Below are 23,623 nucleotides of genomic sequence, written 5' to 3' on the forward strand. Positions count from 1 at the left end.
GACTTCATCCTCACATTGATGTTTGGTTATCAGGGTAAACCCTGTCTCTCAGCATCATGTTTGCAGATTTAAATTATTTCATGCCTGATGTTATATATTCAGGCCGTTTACTTTAGGGATATGATGTATTTGAAGACATTTACAACCAATAAATATCCGAAGAAGCCACTTAAAACTTTCCATTATACCTGGTTGAATTTTATAGGAGAAAATGTAAACAATGGTAACATCCCTGAATTTGGGGAAATTGCTGATCTATTAGGATCTTTATGTCTATACTCATTGTTAATAAGACTAATATACTTAGGTAACTATCTGTTCACATGGCAACACTGATTCACTAGCAGAGCAAGAGTTGACCAATCATGAAGGGCGCTGAAATGCAGAGCAATCACTTCCTTGGATAGTCTCTTGATACAAGACTCACCCTTCCAGGAAACCTACCATCCCAGGACCACAGTTTGTTCCATCTGCAAGGGGCATGTGCTGAGTGCGACAACCCTTGTGAACTCCTTCTGCACTTGTACACCAGAGACGTCTGCATTGCTTCTGCAAGATAACAAAAAGCAGACAAGAGTAAAATAACAATACAACCACCAGATCAATTCAGTGTAAACCATCAGTTTATACATTGATCTTACAGATTTCATGGTTTCAAGGTCAGAGCTGTAAATAATCAAGCCAAAAAAAAAAATTCACTAAGTTCTAATCATTGATTTGCCTCTGAACACATAAAATGGCAACATTCAGTTTTTAAGAACTTTTGGATTTTCATCACACACTGAACAATGGGAGAGAGAAATTAGAGTGGAAATATTCAAAATTATGGGGGACATTTTTCTCTTTGCAAGACATTTTTCTAAAGGACTTTTTGTTGTTAAATGTTATTCACAAAGAGTTTCCAAAAGCCTCTTTTGATACGATAGAATGTATGAATAATGTGCATAGAAATACTGTATAATGTATACTGGTTTCCTACTTTGTGAATAGAATGCATACTTTCAAGTTGAACAAAGGGCTCTCAAGTTTTCCTAAGAAACAAAAATCCAGAGGTTCACAGGAGCTATACCCAAGATAATTCCCTTTTTCTGAATTTAAATTCAATGTTTATTTAGTGGGTAGGTCAGGTAGAAAAGAAATGGATCTCCAAAAATTATGTTAAATCTCCCCTCCTCAATAGTGGATATTTAAAAGCTTAACTTTTTTTGGTGGGGGGGGGGGGAATGCAAGCTGGTGCAGCCACTCTGGAAAACAGTATGGAGGTTCCTCAAAAAACTAAAAATAGAACTACCCTACGATCCAGCAATTGCACTACTTGGCATTTATCCACGGGATACAGGTGTGCTGTTTCGAAGGGACACATGCACCCCCATGTTTATAGCCGCACTATCAACCATAGCCAAAGTATGGAAAGAGCCCAAATGTCCATCAATGGATGAATGGATAAAGAAGGTAAGGTGTGGTGTGTGTGTGCGCATATGCGCACACACACACACACACACAATGGAGTATTACTTGGCAGTCAAGAAGAATGAAATTTTGCCATCTCCAACTATGTGGATGGAAATGGAGGGTATTATGCTAAGTGAAATTAGTCAGAGAAAGACAAATATCATATGACTTTACTCATATGAGGACTTTAAGAGACAAACCAGACGAACATAAGGGAAGGCAAACAAAAATAATATAAAACCAGGGAGGGGGACAAAACAGAAGAGACCCATAAATATGGAGAACAAACTGAGGGTTACTGGAGGGGTGGTGGGAGGGGGGATGGGCTAAATGGGTAAGGGGCACTAAGGAATCTACTCCTGAAATCATTGTTGCACTATATGCTAACTAATGTGGATGTAAATTTTTAAAAATAAAAAATAAAATAAAATCAATAAAAATTAAGATAAATAAAAGCATATTAACTTTTTTAAATTATAAGTTTGTTTTTTTAAACAATATTACTATATGGAATATGTTTTGCCTATCTCTGCACCCATGGCTATATAACTTTCACTCATTCAATTCAATAAACACTTAGTTTGTGGCACCTAGTATGTGTCAGATCCTAAACTGACCACTGGAGATGCATATTTCCATGAGTGAATGAATCTGCATTCCTGGTCCAATGATCCTCACAATCTAGTAGTGGATCTAACCTATGAAAAATCCTCAAAGTTCTAAAGTAATTATTTAATAACAACAGGCCCTAGATTTTTTTGGATTCAAATCTGTGTAAATTAAAATGTAGTCTATTAAATTCCTGGGTCCTTTAATACAACCAGTTATCAAGACACTTCTGTCTTTAACACCCCCACCCCCCCCCCAAAATAGTATTTGAAAATAAATATTTGAATGTTTTTAAAACCTGTTTTCTAAATGGGAATACTTGACATAGGATTTTGTGAGAGTTATTGTCCGAACTGTCAGCACAGAGCCTGACACAGGGCTCAAACTCATGAACCGCAAGATTGTGACCTGAGCTGAAGTCGGACACTTAACCGACTGAATCACCCAGGAGCCCCCGAGTTTTCCTGTTTTTAACCCCTTTCGGGCAAACAATCTATGTCTCTAAAAGTTAAAACTTCGAAGATACATTTAGTTCACCTTCTGTTCAAGAGAATAAAAGTACATTTTGAAATATGTTCTAACTTTAACTTTATGGTAGTTTAAAAAACAAAAGAAGGACCTAATTTTCTTACCAAGTAGGGACATACTTGTGATCCAGGGCCAAACATCAGTTCACACTGCTTGTTCACATCGTACATTAATCCAGGAAGTTGTGAAGACAGATCATATATTCTTCCATTTGGTTTGTCAAGGAGGCATTCCCCATGGCCAGTACTGTACCAAAGACCAAAAATATTGTGAATACAGGTGGATACATAACAGAAGATTCTTCATCACAGTCACTGCTCTACAGTTTCAGAAACAGGTTTTTTCATAATTTAAAAGTGAATACATACGAAAGTCGCAAAAAAAATCCGTTTCTCATTTGAGCCCCATAACTGCTTTGAAGGTGTAATTAAAAAAAAAAGTTGTAAATTCATGAGAATATAATTTATGCAACCCATTTATGTAATCACACTATATTTTTGATCTATTTTGTTGTCCAATAATAATCCCTATTAAATGCCTAAATTCTCAAAATTTTTATTTTTTTATTTTTTTAGTTTACTTTGAGAGAGCAAGAGAAACACACAGCAGGAGCTGGGGAGGGGCACAGAGAGAAGAGGAGAGAGAATCCCAAGCAGGCTCCATGCTGCCAGCCCAGAACCAGATGCAGGGCTCAAACCCAGAAAACCATGAAATCATGACCTGAGCTGAAACCAAGAGCTGGATGCTTAACCAGCTTTGCCACCCTAAGCACCTCCCCCCCCCTAAAATTGTCAGTATGTTGTAGAAAAAAGTTTTTAAATCATTTGAGAAAGTACATTTATAGTTCTCAACAACAAAACAAAGCAGTTTCAGGAAGTGTTACGTTGTGTCCACTTCAAAGAGGCAGAGTTTGTGTTTTGGTATTGCTGCTTCCAGAATGCCTGCCTGGTTTGTAGACAAGTTCATGTGCCAGAGGCTGGGACTCCACGTGCCAGAGGCTGGGACTCCTCTGCAGTAATAGTGACACTATCCACCTTGCAAACAGCTATTCAAGGATACATGTAAAGGACTTAGAAAGTGGCAAATAGGAGAAATATTTGTTGTTCACTTCTGGTTTGTAATGCAGTATTTAGCATACAGGAAACTGAAAATATTCAACCATCCCAACTGGATTAAAAACAATTCATTCCATTACCATAATTTTAAGAAATTTAGCAATTTTTATTGGCTAGAAAGATGTTAAATTTCATCCAAAAATGAACATGTAACTTAAGTCAGCTTGTGTGTGTGTGTGTGTGTGTGTGTGTGTGTGTGTGTGCGCGTGCATGCGTGTGTGTGTTTTTAACATTTCCATTGGAGAGAATCCCATTAGGACCATTCAAAAATAAACACATCCCCTGGTATTTTTAACCAATACCTCATTGAACAAAACTATATGCAATTATGTATACAACAGCAATTGTGTATTATGCTTTTAAATCAACTCCCCATACAAGGATAAAAAAAAAAATGATCATCTTGGGATTTATGAACATATTACAAAGCATAGTTTCATTTATTTCCATAGTTCTCACAAAAGAGGTAACTAGTAACCACATATACTGGGGATTAGAATATATAAGGAAATGAATATTGCTTTTAAACAAAAAAAATTACTTAGAGCTTGGCCTTGCCTTTTGGCAACTTTCAGTAAGATAGAAACACCATTTGGATAAAAGTGGGGAAGCAGAGAAACGTGGGAGATGGAGATGAGGCAAGAAAAATCGATCTGCCCCCTCTTCAGACCCAGGAAAATCCTCCAGAAGAATATGTAAGCATATAAACTACTCCACATCCCTCTGGCCACAGAGAGCTATTCGGAATACTCAGAGTTGGACCTCAGCTATTGTCTGTCCTTCTAAGGCACCTCAAAACTTGAACCACTTAAGCTCCTCTTATATTACGCAGTACCTACTGAAAAAATTCAAACATGTAAGAAAGCTGTGAATCTAAGTCTCCCCTTAATAACAAGTTATCCTAATAGAGCTCCCAAATCTAGGTCTGACCTGCCCCCACCAAAATATTTTAGGAGTGAAATGTGTACATACAACTCTTTCCTTGTTTTTAAAAACCCAGTTGTACAAAGTAAACAAATTTAAACCAAAACTGGACAGAAATTAAATCAAAGTAACATAAAGTTCAAAGTCTATAGTCTAATAAATGTTTCATTATTTAACTAAAGTAACAGAACTTTAGACTTACTCTAGGAATTCAGTGATATATTTCTGACTACATTTTGACCAGGTCCAAGGACTTGTGTGGTAATTTAAAGTTGGAGCCATTACATGATATTGGTGTTTAATCCCAGGTTCCTTACATTTAAAACTATCATCATGTGGAACGTTGAATCTAAAAATAAAAACAAAGAATATGAAAATATGTAACACATCTTAGAAGATAAAATACAAAATTATACTCTCGATCTTTCCCATAAAACATAAAATCAGGGTTATCTTCATGTTTAGAAGCACAGGATCTCAAACACTACATTATAACTTTTATCAGTAGCACTATTTGTTGATTTTGACACTAAATTGGAGTCTAAACAATAAAAATGTGGACTCTAGCTTACCTCATGACAAAACTGACAGAGCACTCACATAAGTACTTGCAGGTTTCAACATGCATAGTTGTAAGGGATGTGTGAAGATCAATTACATAAAGGTGTTACCAGTTTCTAGACCACGGACTATGACCACAGTATCAAAACTTCTTTAATCTCTCATTCCTTATCATTTTATAGTGTCTACATATTTCGTATGAAACAGACTAAGGACTGTTTCTGGTCTGTATTCACTAAGTGATTATTGACCGAATTCGAATAACAAAAACATTCCTCAAGGGCAGCCAAATCTTTCTAAGAGCAAATATATTAAATAATTAGCTGGTCAGCAACAGATCCTATGCCTTCATTTGAGGACCCAAGTATAAACTTGCATTTACAAGGAACACTGAAACCACCTAATTCAGCTCTTTGCCTGCAGAGATTTGTACTTAAATACCAGTCTTTTAATTAAACTACTTACCCATATTCTAAAGACACCTAAAGAGTTTCTCAGGAAGAAAATAAAGGTCTAAGGTGGTATTCTCTGCAAGAGCAGTTTTTCATTAGTTAGTAGCCTTGGCGATCAGCTAATAGTGCTTTCCAGATGTTGCTGCAATGCATCTACACCCCTCAGGTAAGCTCCTGGTCCTATCCTCCGCTTTAACAACTTGAGTGTGCACCCTGCTAATAATCATGAAACATAACCACACTGCAGGGGAACTAAAGAGGCACTAGTTTACTAAAAATGGTTTCCACTTGAAATTATCCCTGTTGAATATGCTAATGATGTAAGGCATGACCAGGAAAAGACAGTATATTAAAGAGGGCATTCTAGCCTCAAATCCCTAATTAGCAGATGAACAAGAAATCCCAGGAGTGCTGGGGTGCACGTTTGGAATCCCTTTCAGTGGATGAGTTTGTAGGGGTTTCTGACTTTCCATGGGAGCTCTGAGGCTATCTCATGGAATCATGGCCTCCATTCTTAGAGCACAGAACCCCAGCAGAACTTATAATAATGCAGGAACGGACAGAACCCCTCCCTAATTTTTACAAAAAGAAACACACACACACACACACACACACACACACACACACACACACACACACACACACAACTATGGAGCTGGAAGAATGACTTAAAAATCTTTTAATGATTAAGTAATTCCCACATACCACATTCTCTGCTGGGGCTCTGAGCTTTAAGAGCAAAAGTGAGTTGGTATTGTCATTTTATCAGGAGTTCCCCAGAACCAGAAGCCCCTGCAGGCCCTCCCATAAGATGGTAGAGGACAGTACCTGGTCATGTATGGGGTAACAAGGGATAGAGGCCAGAAGTCCTGGTCATAGTAATCCAATACAGTAAATGAAATAAAAGAATTCCCAAGTGCTAGTTCTTTGCTTAGTCTGTTGATCAGTGCAGCCTGTCTGACCTAACAGATCACAAAAGAGCCAGAGTTAGCATTTCAGAGAGGAAAATTATACTAACAATATTTTTTTAAGACATAGAGCTGCTAATTACTCAACTGAAGATGGACTTTTAAGTCTTCTGTGCAGTGATTACTAGAAAACCTATTACTGAGGTAGCAGAAGGTACTTACACATGGCCAAGTTCGTGGGCTATGGTAAAGGCAGCACTCAGTCCATTTTCTTCACTAATAGAGCAGCTCCGTAAAGGATCACACAGGGTACCTAATTCTGCTAAACCTGAAAAATTTCATAGTTGTATTTGAAAATGGGAAACATCAAATCATAAATAAAGCATTTACTATGGGCATTACTACTTAGAAATCGATGCAAGGAAAAAAAAGGATGTAGAGTTGGCTGTTAATACCACATAAGTGTTTTTTAAGGTGAAGGAAAAAAAAGAACAGAATGATTTATCTGCAATTGAAATATTTTTTTTTTTTTTTACCAATTCCTGGATTTTACTGAAGAAAATAATTCAAAATATGGGGCAAACAAGTGCTTTAAAAAAAAAAGGAAGAGGAAAAAGTATTTGTTATACAAAGGATGAAGTTTTAAGCCCCATTAGTGTGGATACTAGAAAAGGCAATGAATGTTTAAATTGGTAATAGAACTAATACAGAAAATACACCACTATAATAAATTTTCATTTTAAAAACTTTTGAGGCAGCATACAATTAATTATAATGAGTGAATGTATGTTAAGTGCGTAGAATAGCACCTGGTATCTAATATATATTAAATAAAATAGGATTCATATATTAAGGGCACCCAATAATTTTGTATTTTAGCTAAAGAAGATTTATTAAGATATATTTACTCTTTAAGATAAAGGATATCATGTCATGCCAATGTGCAGTATGAACTGACTGAACAAAAAGAATTAGAGCTGATAGAATCCATGAAAAATAGTTTAGAAGAAATTGACATTAAGTGTTCCTTACAACAATACGTATTACATCAACCAAGTTGGCATTTTCCTTAATAGCATAGTTTTCACTACTACCATCCTCTATTATTTTCTTGTAAACTATCTGCTCTGCTAGGTAAATTCCTTTCATAAGAAAGCAGAATTTTTCATATATAACCCGTTTCTTACTGGAAAGTTTGTACATTCATAAATTTCTTAATACAGACCTGTATTAACCACTGTGTTTTAACCCCATGCGCCTATATACTATTTCATTTGTTAAACTTAAGAACATGGACATTTTCCTAGCACTTAAATTTCGTACCAAGTGTGTGTGTGTGCGCTTGCGCACTTTAAAAGATATTAACCTGAGGAATCTAAAAATGCTGGAAAAATTCAGACTAACAAGTTCACTTGCCAATGCTTTTCTCTTTAATAAAAAAGAGTATTTTCTCTTTCTGAACCCACACCCAAAGTCATTGCTTGGGCAAAGCTCCCCACCAAAAGCTTTATCTTGGTCAGAATCAAGGCCAAAAATGAGTAAGGGAAAAAATAAGATTTAAAGTCTGCTGTCCAAAGTATGAAAGAATTGTTTTCCTTAACTAGGACTTGATGCTTGTATGTGCCATTTTTTTTAGTCAATTTTGGCCAATTTTACATTTCTCCTTTACTAGAAGTTAAAACTAACCATTTTAATTGAGTATCTTGCCATTCCCATGCCTCCATTAGTATTTTCAATCTGTTAAATCACTCCATTTCCATATACTCATTTTTAAGGCTGTGTAGACATTTCAAACATATATGGACTCTTATCACCCAAACTTGGTTTCATGCTCAGAGATGGATATATTCTAAGCTAAACATTTTAATCACATAACAGATCTGTGGAAACATGTATTGTGTATGATTGAAGTCCATACTCAAGTATGCCCATAAACAGGCAAGAACAAACAAAATCAAAGTGAATATATAACATTATGGTTCGAAGCAGCTAACCGATGGTTGTGCCTACATTCACTCAAGCGGATATTTGGTTCTATGAAAGTGGTCAGAAGTAGGATAAAGTGGTATAGGCCCTAACCTCATACCCATTCCCTGTGTTTGGAAGTTCAAGAAGCTGCACAGAGTCCTCCAATCTAACCACCTTAAACAATAAAACTCCTTTTTAATTTTTTAATGTCTGTTTACTTTTGAGAGAGAGAGGGAGGGAGACACAGAATCTGAAGCAGCCCCCAGGCTCTGAGCTGTCAGCACAGAGCCCAACGTTGGGCTTGAACTAATGGATTGTGAGATCATGACCTGAGCTGAAGTCAGAAGCTTAAATCCCAGGTGCCCTATAAGTAAAAATTATTTTACAACATACTTTGCAAAAAGTGCTCAGAGACTGGGGCAATGGCATCTACAAAATATAGCAGAAAAATCTCACAATTTTTCCACATATTTTATATGAGAAAATTAAATACTAATACTTGTGTTAATATAAGTTGTGTACCCACAGGCAAATTACTTGTCCTCATCTATGAAACTGAAAGCTATTCTTAAAGATTTGTTGTTAAGATTGAATGAGTTAAATCACACAAAACCTCACAAGAGTGTATGATACATGGTAAACACTCAAATATCAGCTATCATTATTATGACCCTTGATTTAAAGGATAATAAGAATACTTTCAGAGAATTAAGAACAAAGCTGGAGATAACACCATCCCAGATTTCAAACTATACTACAAAGCTACAGTAATCAAAACAGCATGGTACTAGTGTGCATGCGCGCGCGCGCGCACACACACACACACACACACACACACACACACACACACGAACAGAAGAGGATAGCCAGAAATAAACCCACACTCTTATGGGCAATCTATAACAAAGGAGGCAAGAACACAAAATGGGGAAAAGAGTCTCTTCAATAAATGGTACTAAACCGAAAAGCTACATTCAAAAAGCCAAAGTGGTCCAGTTTCATACACCATACACAAAAATAAATTCAAAACGGATCAAAGACATAAATGTGAGACTTGAAACCATAAAATTCCTAAATGAAAATACAGGCAGTAATCTCTTGGACATTAGCCTTAACATATTTATAGACATGTCTCCTCAGAGACAAAAGCAAAAATAAACTATTGAGACTACACCAAAATAAAAAGTTTTTGCACAGCAAAGAACTCCATCAGCAAAATGAAAAGGCAACCTACTGAATAAGATACTGGCAAATAATATATCCAATAGGGATTAATATCAAAGATATATAAAGAACTCAAAAAACAATCCAGGTAAAAAATGGGCAGAGGACCTGAACAGGTATTTTTCCTAAGACGACACACAGATGACCAACACATGAAATTATGTTCAGCATCGCTATTAGGGAAATGCAAATCAAAACCATATGCGGTATCACCTCATACCAGTCAAAACGGCTAGTATCAAAAAGACAAGAAGTAACAAGCATTGAGAAGAATGTGGAGAAAAGGTAACATTCATGCACTGTTAGTAGAAAGGTAAAAATGGTGCAACTGTGGAAAATATGGAGGTTCCTCCCAAAATTAATAGAAATATCACACGATCTAGTAATTCCATTACTAGGTATTTACCTAAACAAAAACACTAACCCAGAAAGATACATGCACTCCTATGCTTATTGTAGCATTATGTACAATAGCCAAGGTATGGAAGCAACTCAAGTGCCTATTAATGGACAAATGGATAAAGAAGCTGTAGTGTACATATACGATGGAATATTAGCCATAAAAAGAAGAAAATGGTAAAAATTTGCAACAATATGGACGGACCTAGGGGGTATTATGCTAAGCAAAATAAGTCATTCAGAGAAAGACAAATACCATAATTTTTTCAAAGAACCATCTCCTGGTTTCATTGATAGGTTCTACTATTTGAGTTTATATATCACTTATTTCTGCCCTCACCTTCATGATTTCCCCTCTACCACTGGCTCTATGCTTCGTTTGTTATTCTTTTTCTAGCTCCTTTAGGACTAAGGTTAGGTTATTTAAGATTTTTCTAACCCAAACTACGATGAGGTATCACCTCACATCTGTTAGAATGGCTAAAATTAACACAGCAAACAGGTGTTAGCAAAGATGCAGATAAAGGGGAACCCTTTGCACTGTTGGTGGGAATGCAAACTGGTGCAGCCACTATGGAGAACAGTACGGAGGTTCCTCAAAAAGTTAAAAATAGAACTACCCTATGACCCAGCAATTGCACTACTAGATATTTACCCCAAAGATACAATAACACAGATTCCAAGGAGTACATGCATCCAGATGTTTGTAGTGGCATCATCTACCATAGCCAAATTATGGAGAGAGCCTAAATATCTATTGACCAATGAATGGATAAAGTTGTGATTGGTGTTTGTGTGCATATATACATATGTACACATACAATGGAGTATTACTCAGCCATCACAAAGAATGAAATCTTGCCATTGGCAATGATGTGTATGGAGGTAGAGTGCTATAGACTAGGCAAAGTCAGTCAGAGAAAGACAAATACCATATGATCTCACTCACATGTGGAATTTAAATGAAACAAATGAACATGGCAGTGGAGGGAAGAAAACCAAGAAATCCATTCTTAACTGTAGAGAATGAATGGTTACCGGAAGAGAAGTGGGCAGGGAGGGGTTAAATAGGTGATGGGGATTAGGGAGGGCACTTGCTGTGAGGAGTGTTGGGTGTTGTATGGAGTGTTGAATCGTTAGATTCTACACCTGCAACTAATACTACACTGTGTATTAACTGGAATTTAAATGAGAACTTAGAAAATAATTTTTAAAACTTAAAATAAGCAGTAAGAAAATGACTAACACCAAAAAATAGGAAAAATGGGTCTTATTTCATTTCTCAAAAGAAGTGCGAATGGCCAGTAGCTATGAAAAGATGTTCAAATTCAATAATCGTGGAGCTGAAAATTACTACTATAATGAAATTACATTAAAATGGCAAAAATGATAATTCTCTAGATACCTTGTGTTGATAAGGACATAATCAAAAGCAATGTTTAGAATAAACTATTGATAAAGGTGCAAATTGGTACAACCATGTTAAGATACACCAAAGTTGAACATTAGCACATTTAATGACGTAACAGTTCAAATGTAGAATATACACGAGATTTTAAAGTGAAATTCATAATGAAAAACTGGAATTGGCCAAAATATCCACCAATAGCATGTAGATATGTAAACTAAGGAGAAAATATTACACAGCAGTGAGAATTTATGAACTACAACCACTATGCTCAAAAAGCAAAATCGAACAATTTCTTTTATGAGCACACACACATAGAGAACTGTTTTTCAAAAGATGAAAGTAACTGGGACATACAGAATTCATGGTATTGGCTACTGACCGGAGGCACGCAAAAAGGATAGAGTAAGGACTTAGCACAGGCCATATGATAGTATTAAGTTTTGGCTCTTAAATCTGGTGGTAGATTTATGGCTGTTCGTTTTGTTTTTTTGCTTTAAATCCTCATATAGTTGACATGTTATTTTGTGTGGATCAAATATTACATAACTAAACACTTCGTGTCCACCTTTGCACAACACTTGATATTTAGCAATGGGCACCATATTTGCTGTTCTTCTTTAAAATGTATTGAAGCAGAAGCTAATAACGACCATCATTACGACAATCAAAAGGATTACAATGTAAAATAAAAGGAAAAGAAACATTTTAAACAATTCAGGAAATAATTATGTGAGTTGTTTTTAATTTGCAAAATAACTTACCTAATGTGTCACATTTCTCCCTAGCTCCACAAATGTCTTCCCTTAAAAACAAAAAATTTTGAAACATTTTCAGCAAAGGTTTTTGCAACAATTCAAAACACAGATAAAGAAGTTTAAACTGTAATATGACCATTACCATCAACTGCCTTCCAAATCTGGGTCTTAAACTCTCGATAATTTAAACCCAAGGTATACACCTCTTGTATATATCAATAAGCAATAGAAGCTATAGAAGAGTGTCTGCTGTGAATAGTTGAAGCTTTAATCAAGTTCAGTAACTAGCTTTCTAATTACATTTTTCACCTCTGCCTTTACTTATGCAGTACATGTAATAGAGTTTACCCTTTCCTTGATGCTTCCGCATCACTATGAGCTGCAGTGATTATTCTCCACGACAAATAAGGATGTTTTCAGGTATCACCAACTTGTTTTTTTTTGTTTTGTTTTTCCTTCTGCATTACTTAGTCCCTAACCCATCTGACAATTCTCTGGTCTTTCCTACATGTCAGCTATTTTACATGGACTGAGGGTTTCATTTCAGGGTTCTAGAAAGCAGATTATGAGTCTGACCCCTAAATGGAAGAATTATTTCCTTCTGTCAACCAACCAGCCAATCCTAAAATCTAATTATTCTAGTAACCAGTGTTGCTGAAGCAAAGGCATGAATTAACAATGTATAGTGGTGCTTATAAAATGGATATTTTTTAATAGCAAAAGTTGTTTTAAGTAAGCACATTAAGACCCTTGCAAATACAGTCTAGCAATTAAGATATGTATTGAGCATCAAAACAATAGGTTTTTTGGTTTTTTTTTTTCTTTTTAAAGTACAAGTAGCCAAAAAAGTAGGCAACCAGTTACAATTCAAAAGCTCTTCCAAGTGATTGAAGTATCAAGTGGGGAAGGAACATAACCTGTTTTCAGTTCCATAACTATGTTTGTTTCCAAATATTTTTCCTAGTTCTGTCACTAATAAGGAAATTATTTTGCTTGGGTCAGTTCACTCCTCAGCAACCTAACATTGCTAATTTCCTAAGGAATCCATTTGCATTTTGGTCTGCAAGAACAATGTTTTCATTCAACAGTATCTTTTGCAAGACAAGTTCTTAGAGAACGCTTCCATGTATCGATCAAGAAGGTAACAAGAAATAGCAGTGATCACGCAGGACAGAAAGGTAAACCACTGTGGTGGGAAGGTTATTTCTAAAACTGTACCTAGTGATAAGAACAGCAGTGTCATGGTGAGAAGGGTGAGCATCATCAAGAACATTCTGAGTTTGCTGCCATAAACAAAAGTTACGCAATGTGGTAGCTGCATTGTAACTGATGACTGGTCCTTCCTGCACACAAAAAAATAAAAAAAGGAATTTAATAATACATTAAAACATCCATATCCTCTTTTCTCCAAGCTTGTCAGCATCCTCGTAGTTTATCAAATAGCATTTTCAGAAGCAGATAAATTAACATCTGTCCTTCATATTTTTAAAAAAATATCTTAGCAATATTTAAAACATCAGGATCAAAACGGAATCTAGTGAGACCTTTTCCATGAAACCATCTAATATTTAGAATCAAAAAATTTGTAAAAACTTATAAATCCTTCAAGGGTAGAATTACAAAAGGGAATAGTTGTTTTTAAATTATTATTTCCTTTTATTTCCACCACAAAGTAAGTTAATCACTCCCATTCAAGTTTTTGAATGTAAATTTTTAGGAATATCTCATTTCTAGTAACAGTTTTGTGATCTGTATGTAAAGTCTACTACTATTAAGGATACTAACTTCAACCAGTTTCTTACCTGTTCATTATGAATTACAACTAATTTCACGATTACTATGTTGATAAGATTTCCAATACTTGAGTCCTTGTAGATTGCTGCAACCTACAAGGGAAAACAAAATGTTTCACATTCTACAAGGTTAATCCTACATCAGAGTTCATTTCTAGTTCTTGATAGAACTGCACTTTACTATTGACCCTTTAAGAGCTGTGGTATGAAAATATGTTCTTAGTGTTAGGATCTTATTACATATGCTTTCAGATTTTATAAGACAGCCCTTCATATGTCGTACATGTAAATTTTGATGTATTAACTGCTAAAAAAAAATTATAGTATTTACTTTAGAAAGTGTAAGATCAGATACCTAAATGAGTTATTTCTTCTCAAAAGGAAACTGAATCCAGTCCTAGAACATCAATTGTCTGACCTACATGCACAGTGTCATCTCCCAGGGACCTTTTCACAAATCCTGATGCCCAGGCCACATCTCTTAGCAATTAAATCAGAATCTCTAGGGTTGATACCCAGGCATCAGTATACCTTCAAAATTTTCCCAGTATTTTTTTTTTAATGATTCCCATGTGAAACCAAGTTTGAGAAACAGCAACCTTAACCCTATTACTGAAATCGGTCCATGTATCAGCAGCATCTGTATCACCTGGAGCTGATCAGAAATGCAGAATCGCAGACCCCACCATGAACTAGTGAATCAAAATCTGCATTTTAACAAAATCAAGTAATTTGAGCACTCGGAACTTGGAAAATACCCTTGAGGATTCAGCAGGAATTTCACTTCATTCTGTGCCACACTCCCTAATTTACATGACCATTATACTCCATAGAGAAGTTTTAACTAATATTTTCCAAAATGGCTGTATAGTTCCAATTCTGAATATGCTTAGAATTTTTAATGGTTAGCATTCCTGGAATCCATGGGGACTGATTCATCTAAAATCACATAAGAAACCCGACAAGAGGTCACAGGTCAATAGGCAGGTCACCACCTGGTCTTTAATTTTCCAAAACTGAAAAATGCAATTCTATGAGGCCCTCTACATGGGCTCAATTTATGATTCTTGGTTAAGGTGCTAATTCACTAATTTATCTCTTCTTGTAGCCATCATAGCAGTTTCTGCTGCAGTAGTGTCTTCCGTGTTCAATGCCATTTCACTCCTTTCAAGACAATCCCTCAGGACCTGGGCCACCTGTGCAATGAAAGTCATTTCCAAACATAGGTAGTAATCTCTTTGACAATGGCCTTAGTAACATTTTTCTTGATAGGTCTCCCTAGGCAAGGGAGAAAAAAGCAAGACTAAATGACTAAGACTACGCTAAAATAAAAAGCTTTTGCACAGCAAAGGGCATTATCATCAAAATTAGAAACCTAATATTTACAAATAATATATCCATTGGGGATTAAGTATCAAAGATATATAAAGACCTTAAAAAACCATCTGATTAAAGTAGGGCAGAGGACCTCAGGAGACATCTTTCCAAAGATGACATATACATGGCCAACAGACACATGAAAAGATGCTCAACATCACTAATCAGGAAAATGGAAACCCAAACCACATCACTTTACATCTAGTAGGAATAGCTAATATCAAAGAGACAAGAAATATCAAGTGTTGGTGACGATATGGAGAAAAAGGAACCTTTTTTCCTGGACACAGTTGGTGTAAATGTAAACTCGTTGCAACCACTGTGGACATCAGTATAGAGGTTTGTCAAACAAAAATAGAAATACTTTGCGATGTAGTTATTCCACTACTGGCTATTTACCCAAAGAAAACCCTAGTTCAAAAGGGTATGTGCACTTGTGTTTATTACAGCATTATTTACAAGAGCCAAGATATGGAAGCAATCTGTGTCCACTGATAGATGAATAAAGACATCATTTTATACGTGTGTGTGTGTGTGTGTGTGTGTGTGTGTGTGTGTGTGTAATAGTATTACTCAGGCATAAGGAGGAGATCGTGCCATTTCCAACAACATAGGAGGAACTTAGAGAGTATATTGCTAAATGAAAGAACTCAGGCAAAAGACACTTATAAGTGGAATCTAAAAAGCAAAACCAAGAATTAATAAACCCATAAATACAGAGGACAAACAGGTGGTTGACAGAAGGGAAGAAATAGGCAAAATGAGTGAAAGGGTGGGAGGTACAGGCTTCCAATTATGGAATAAGTCAGGAGGATGAAAGGTACTGCATAGGGAATATGGTCAATGGCATTGCATGGTGAACTATGGTAGCTACACGTGAACACAGCATAATATGTAGAGTTGTCAAATCACTGTCGTATACTTGAAATACAGCATTCTTTGTCAACTAAAAAATTTCTGAAACCTGGATCACCATCTCCTGGACCACGACCCAGACCAAGATAGCAATTGCTTCAAGAGATACTACTTGTCCCATCCTTTTGATTAACATTCAACATCTACACCTTGCTTTAATCCAGAGATAGGGAAGACATGGACCCTGATCTTGTGGACCTTAGAGTTTGCTGGAAGTACTAGTGGTGGAGTCCTCATTCCATCAGCCAAAGAGCTGTTTCAATATAATGAATCACCTACACGACTGCTCCAGTTTTTTGGGTTTTGTTTTTGTTTTTGTTTTTGTTTTTTTTTTGCTACATGGAATAATGACGAGAGCAAGAGCCAAAAACATCTCTGGAAATGCTGACACTGCAGGGTCACCATGGACTTCAATACACTTTCCAGAACTTTATTGTTTTAGCTGTGCAGCCATAGGCATTTACAGGTTGGTTATTTCTACCTACAGTGGTGCCTTTAGCAGAAGTTGTGGTCTTCTGGCATTGAGAGTACGGGGACAAATCATTGGCCATTTCAAGCAGGTCTGTTAGCCCCGCAGCACTGCTCACTTGAAAATGGGAGCTGTGGAAACTGGTAGCTGAATTGGTATTTTCCATGCAACTTAAGAAAGTACATACTTCCCGTGGAAAACAAAGTATACCCACACTTCAGACTTATCCTTTGATTCAGTGAGTTTAACAGTGGATGCTTTTCTAAGTCCAATTACAAAAGAGAACAATACACCTCAGATTTATGCTCAAAGGCTCTCTTCCACTTAAAAAATGAACAGTTGTGAAGACTTCTAGGTCACAAGAGACCATGCATTCTCCATACTTCACATAGGAAAGAGCTTAAGTACTATGAATTATCTACAGGACTAATTTCTTCACTCATTACTCGAAATAGGTGGACTACAAGTGACAATCTGGATGTTATGAATTTATTTTGTAGGTGATACTATATAATATTGAGTTTAAGAAACAGATGTTGCACCTTTATTGAAAAGTAACCAATCTGTAAGCAAGATATGGTATATACACATATATAGATGTATACATATATGTGTACATATACATACACACAATGGAAGATTACTAAGCCATACAAAAGATGAAATCTTGCCATTTGCAATGAATGGATGGAGCTACAGAGTATTATGCTAATCAGAATAAGTCAACCAAATACCAATACCCTATGATTTTAGGTGTGTGGATTTTAAGCAAACAAATGAGCAAAGGGGGGAAAAGAGGCAAACCAAGAAACTCTTAATTACAGAGAACTGATGGTTACCTGAGGGGAGGTGGGGGGGGTGGTGGTGAAATTGATGATGGGGATTAAGGAGTACACTTGTGATGAACACAGAGCAATGTATAGACATGTTGAATCACTATGTTGTTCAAGTGAAACTAACATTATAATGCAGGTTAACTGAAATTTAAATGAAAACAAAAATATAACCTCATTCATCCTCAGGTAAAACATACAAAACACAGTTCAACTTAATTCTTTACACAATCTCCCCAAAAAACCCTCAGGTTGATACTTTGCTTTTATGCTAAAATGGTATCATTGAGTAATTAAGGTCATCCTATTTAGTTGTATGCATTTCCTGTTTTATGTATAGACCTTCATAATGTGCTTACATTCAACGTATGTTCCTTTTACTTTATGTGTATATTTAAAGATGTTACTGTATAAGTATTACGTTAAACTGAATTATGAAGCAGGCAGATGGCAAGGACCATTTAGTCAGAGGCTTTTGTAATTGACATGTACAATGTGCTTCTCTTATCCCCAAACTACCACCCTCCTATTACATTGCCGAGATGGTAAGGTACCATGTTTGCTACTTTTTCATGACTACATTCATAGATTGGCTTTAGCTCTGACCACCGTATTTTCTAGAAGATCAGAATTCTATCCCCTAAGTCCTTCTAATTAGCTCTTGGTATAAAACTTTCTTTCAGAACCCTGATGTGTTTCACGCCCTAGCCCTGACACTACCACTGTAGACACTTGACCATGGCCTCAGAGAAGTCCTATGCAGCCAGGAGCCCTTGGTTTTAGTTCTAGCTCTATTGCTAGTTACAAGGAAGTTGGTCAATTCTGGAAATGGACCTCTTTTTGTCTCTGTTCTTGCAACCATGTTGAGGCACCAAGCATCCCTGGTCACCATGCCATAGTGTATTCAATCAGTATTTACCAGATGCTATTGAGGGGAGGAGAGTAGAGGCCATTTGTGTTTTAAAGCACAAAAATCATCCCACAGTTTGAGAAATGTGGAGTAAAAAAGTTAAACAGCCTATTTGATACTTTTGTGAAGATACCTAACAAATCCACATTATCTAGGAGAGGTATTTCACACAAATGCTTCAACAGTTTTTTTTTTCCTTCTTCCCATAGAGCATGTCACATGACTAGTATCCCATTCCATAGACTACACAGTAGAAAAATGCTACATCAGCTTTCTTAGATAACCTTTTGTTCTACAGCACCATGTAATATTGATATATAACTATAATCACTACATATTAGAGTGCTGTATTTTACAACTTCATTGATCTAATTAGAATATATTGAATATTTTATTCTTTAAGTGTTTGTTCCCCTAGCATATCATGTTTTTCTCTACAAGTCTCACAAAACAGTACTTCATGGATATTTATTAAAAAAAAAAAGTAAAGAAATGATATAAATTCTGTTTAAATACTTTCTTTAAGAAAATTCTAAGCAAAATACACTTCGTGCAAATAATGAGGTTATTGTCACCATTAACTGACCAACTATTTTGAAATAATTTGTATACAAAGCTTCAGCAAATGTATATATGGCATGTTTAGAGGCTGCCTTTTTAAAAAATGATTTAGCCATTTTTAATGGAGATAATTGACATTATATATATATATATAATCACATATATATAATGAAATCACCATGATAAATCACATATCTATTTTCTCTCGTGAGGAGAACTCAGATCTACTCCAAGCAATTTCAAACATACAATAGTCACCATATCAACTATTCACCATCCTGTGCATTACATCCTGAGGACTTGTAACTGTTTACCTCTTGATCGCTTTCACCTTCAAAGTCTTCTACACAAAACTGATTTTAACACAGTGAAGAGACTGTTTACAAAGATCACAAATCTTGTCTGATCTTTTTGCTCGAAATTAGAAAATGATATTCCACAACAAAGTAAATATGCGCAAGGAACAAATTTATCCTTATTTACTACATGGAGTACTACCAGAACCAATAATGTAAGTCAACTATACTTCAGCTAAAAATAAATAATCTAAAAATTAAAAATAAGAACACGGAGTTGAAGGAAAAGTGAACATAACGGTCCTACCTGAAGTATGAAAGTATATCATTGTTTTTATTTTAGTGTGGCTAAAAATTTCCTCTACCCTGAACATCAGTGAAATCAAAGGTATTAAGTCAGGGTAATCCAAGTGAGGCTTTTGGCTGATAAGGGTCTCCAATAGTAACTGTATTTTAATAAACAGGACTCATTCCTGATGATCACATGATGTGCCTTACATTTACATGATTAATTGTGTAAGAAAGTGAATACTATCAAGTCAAACCTTTATAAACACAACAGAGTGTAAAAGTCTCTGACCTACAGTATTTTCAAGGTTTATTAAATAAATCACTGAATATCAAAGTAAGTTAAGAAAATAATTGCTCTCGTTACAAATTCTTTGGTTGTTTAGTTATATGTGAATGCCATTTTAGCCTAATACTGTCACCCAAATTCTCTACAGATAAAAGCTTTGGTATTGAAAATAGTTGAACATCTTTGGTCACTTAACACAAACTCTTATTTTATTGGATATACTATACATAATTCCGTTCTTCCCAATTTTCATATTAATGCCAGAATCACTTTGAATAACAGATCACTAAGGTATCGGTACAGCACTATAGTGAATTAAATCACACAAATTTCTCCATCACTGTACTCATTTTGTTGAATTGTTGAAAGTAAAGAAAAAGACAGCACAATTGTCTGTAAGGTTAAGGGCAGATAATCCTCTAAATGGTGTCCATAATCATGTGCTCAGTGTTGAAGCATTAAGCTATTTCTCCATTTTATATAGAGCCAACATACAAAAACTTTATCATTTTGAACTTTTCTTTAAATGGTTCACAAACTTCAAGTATAAATCACATTTTCTTGTCTTTTTCCTAAATTACTGTCACCAAGAACATTACCAATATCCTGTGTGTTTGAATAAATGTAGTTAATGCCTCCTTAAAAATGAGGACAAAATGTGCAAAATCTCGGTTTCCGTCCTCAATCGGAAACACATCTGCAGACACTTACATGGAGACTGCACTCCTCTCATCACTTCAGAACAATTTTGGAAATGGACTTCACGAGTGGAGATGAAACAAGTTGAACTACACTTGACTATTTCTACAAGGTGTGCCCAACTGTTCCAGTTTGCTAGGACTAAGGGGTTTCCAGGGCCAGGAGTCTCAACCCTAGAACTAGAAAAGTCCCAGGCAAAACAAGAAGAGTCTGTCACTCTTGCTCCAAGATTCCACTCACATGGTTTACATCTGCAACTACAGCTATGACCACAGCTTTTCACTAATAACATATATACAGAACCATGAAGTCTGACTTTCCTGTATTCTTACCTGAACATTCTTTAGGTTTTTAAATTCCCGTTAGTTAACGTACAGTATAAAACTAGTTTCAGGTGTACAATATAGTGGTTCAACACTTCCCTATTACACCTGGTGCTCATCACAAGTCCACTCTTTAATCCTGACCTGTTTTTCCCCGTCCTTACCTCCCCCCTCCCCTATCCAGTAACCATGCGTTTGTTGTCTACAGTTAACCTGTCTTGGTTTGCCTCTTTTTCCCCCCTCTCTTCCTTTGTTTCTTAAATTCCACATATTCTTTTAATGAAAATAATGGAGAAGCACTAAACGCAGGTAATTTATGTCATCTGAACTTTGACCTTTGACAAAGCAAGCATATACAAAACCCAAACTACCTCAAAAGAGAAACTGTCCTAAATTTTTCCTCCTACCTATCTACATTTGGAATGCTCCCCTCTTCCCTAACCCTGCTTCAGTCTATCTCCTTGTGAATGAAAGCTCAACACAACCAGCTGACTACATCTACAAACATCTCATCTTCAACTGCAAATGGCTCTCCTAGTGGGACTAAGGGTCTAGGAAGTAACATGTGCATATATTGGGCTACTGTTTCAAGCAATCTGAGAAGCTGATTTACTTTCTATGAAGTCAGAAGAAGGTCTGTTTTGCCCTTTATCAACTGTGACTTTATGTCACAGTATCTTCTCCAAACAATGATTATATTGATTTTTATGTGAAATACAGGTACCAAAACATTTCTGAGTATGCCAGTATTGCCAAAATTGTGTGGCTATTTCCTTCTTCTCATCATTATTTCTACAGCATGGATATCAGAGTTACCCATAATTAAACAGGCTTCAAAATCTGTCACCTTTACAAAATCTGGTATTTTCCTTGGGAATCTCTACCCTCCTTCCCACAATTTTCTTAATGACTATCTCCTTTACCCACATAGATTTACTAAGTTTATCTTACACTGTTCCATATACTTGATACAATTTCCTACATTATCAACTGACATCTTCCATGCCTGTACTCTCATTAGAATCCCCTCATAATGAGCTTGCCAAACTCAGATGTAGATAGTTATACATCTAGATAATTACACTTTTCATTACTTCAGATTCAGAAGTAAAAACATGTTATCAGGATAAATTTCCATGTATTGCTCTGTTTTCTTTTTAAAAACTCAGGTCAACAAATGTCCTATTATACACAATTCAGAAATCACTTTGAGTCATCTATTACAATGTCATGCATTCTGAAAAAGAGTACTACTTTTTTTAACATCAAGTTATTATTGAGAGACTGAGCATGAGCATGGGAGGGGCAGAGAGGAGGAGACCCAGAATTCAAAGCAGGTTCCAGGCTCCGAGCTATCAGCACAGAACCCAATGTAGGGCTTGAACTCACAGACTGGGAGATCATGACCTGAGCCAAAGCCAGACACTTAACTGACTGAGCCACCCAGGCACCCCCCAAAAAGTATTACTTTAATCACTTTTTTGTTTTATCTTTCATGAACTATTGAATGCCTACTTGGTACCAGATACTATACTTAGGCAACATGGGCCATTTATTCTTAGCACATATAAGAATTTAAGGTAAAATGTTATATATAAGGAAAAAAAACAGGGTCTTATTTTCAAATAACAATGTACTGAACTGGACATTTCTAGCCAAGAAAAATTTACAATAACCAATAGATGTATCCTGGCCATGTCTGTTCCATCAAGTAGATCTAAATTCCTTACATGTGAATAAAGGTACTTCCAGCCATGAGATATGTTCCGATAACCTGAATCTGTATAAATAGTTGACTATATAACTCATTAATTAAACCAGGGGACTCCTGAGCATGAAAGATGCTTTTAGTAATTACTCCAAAAGAATAGGCCTAAATCCAGAAGAGTCCAGACAACAGATTTAAGTATGTGTATGTATTTGGTATATATAGGATATAGACTTCTACCACTGTAGAACTAGTCTAGGTCCTTCACTAGGTCTAGAATTCTGTTCCAGGATACTGCCACCACCCCTACTCAAAATAGATGTTAATATCAGGTCAAGAACTCTGACAGCTACTGTGATCTTACATTCCAAATTTGCTAAAGGAGCTCTCTAATAGCCTGTCCTTTAATCTTCATAAATACATTTATAATGTAAAGTGTCATTTTGTCCCAATGAAAATGAAAACAATAGTCCCAAATCTTTGGGATGCAGTAAAAGTGGTCCTAAGAGGGAAGTTTATAGCAATACAGTTCTACCTTTCTACCAGAAGAAAAATCTTGAACTACCTACCTGTTACCACCTAAAGGAGCTAGAAAAAGAAACCCAAAACCAGCAGAAAGGAAATGATAAAGATTAGAGTATAAATAAGTAATATATAAAACTAAAAAAATACAACAGATAAATGAAACCAGGAGCTGGTTCTTTGAGAAGATCAACAAAATTGATAAACTTCCAGCCAGACTCATTAAAAAAAAAAAAGTGCAGAAAAAGTCACAAATATCACAAATTAAAGAGGAACAAAACCAAAGAAATACAGACAACTGTAAGAGGAGATTATGAAAACTCATGCCAACAAA

General features: G+C 35.9%; 1 protein-coding gene across 1 annotated transcript in view; it reads right to left on the reverse strand.

The window, feature by feature from the left end:
* The window catches only part of ADAMTS20 (ADAM metallopeptidase with thrombospondin type 1 motif 20), a 171,295-nt gene that overhangs the window by 101,011 nt on the left and 46,661 nt on the right, over positions 1-23,623 (reverse strand). Inside the window, exons 5-11 of the mRNA XM_042990808.1 lie at positions 14,109-14,192; positions 13,525-13,649; positions 12,313-12,353; positions 6,772-6,877; positions 4,831-4,977; positions 2,694-2,835; positions 445-549 (exon numbers count right to left, since the gene is read on the reverse strand). Of these exons, the coding sequence (XP_042846742.1) occupies positions 445-549; positions 2,694-2,835; positions 4,831-4,977; positions 6,772-6,877; positions 12,313-12,353; positions 13,525-13,649; positions 14,109-14,192 (750 nt within the window). The remainder of the gene's footprint in view (positions 1-444; positions 550-2,693; positions 2,836-4,830; positions 4,978-6,771; positions 6,878-12,312; positions 12,354-13,524; positions 13,650-14,108; positions 14,193-23,623) is intronic.

The sequence above is a fragment of the Panthera tigris genome, chromosome B4, assembly GCF_018350195.1.
Source record: "Panthera tigris isolate Pti1 chromosome B4, P.tigris_Pti1_mat1.1, whole genome shotgun sequence".
Classification (NCBI taxonomy): domain Eukaryota; kingdom Metazoa; phylum Chordata; class Mammalia; order Carnivora; family Felidae; genus Panthera; species Panthera tigris.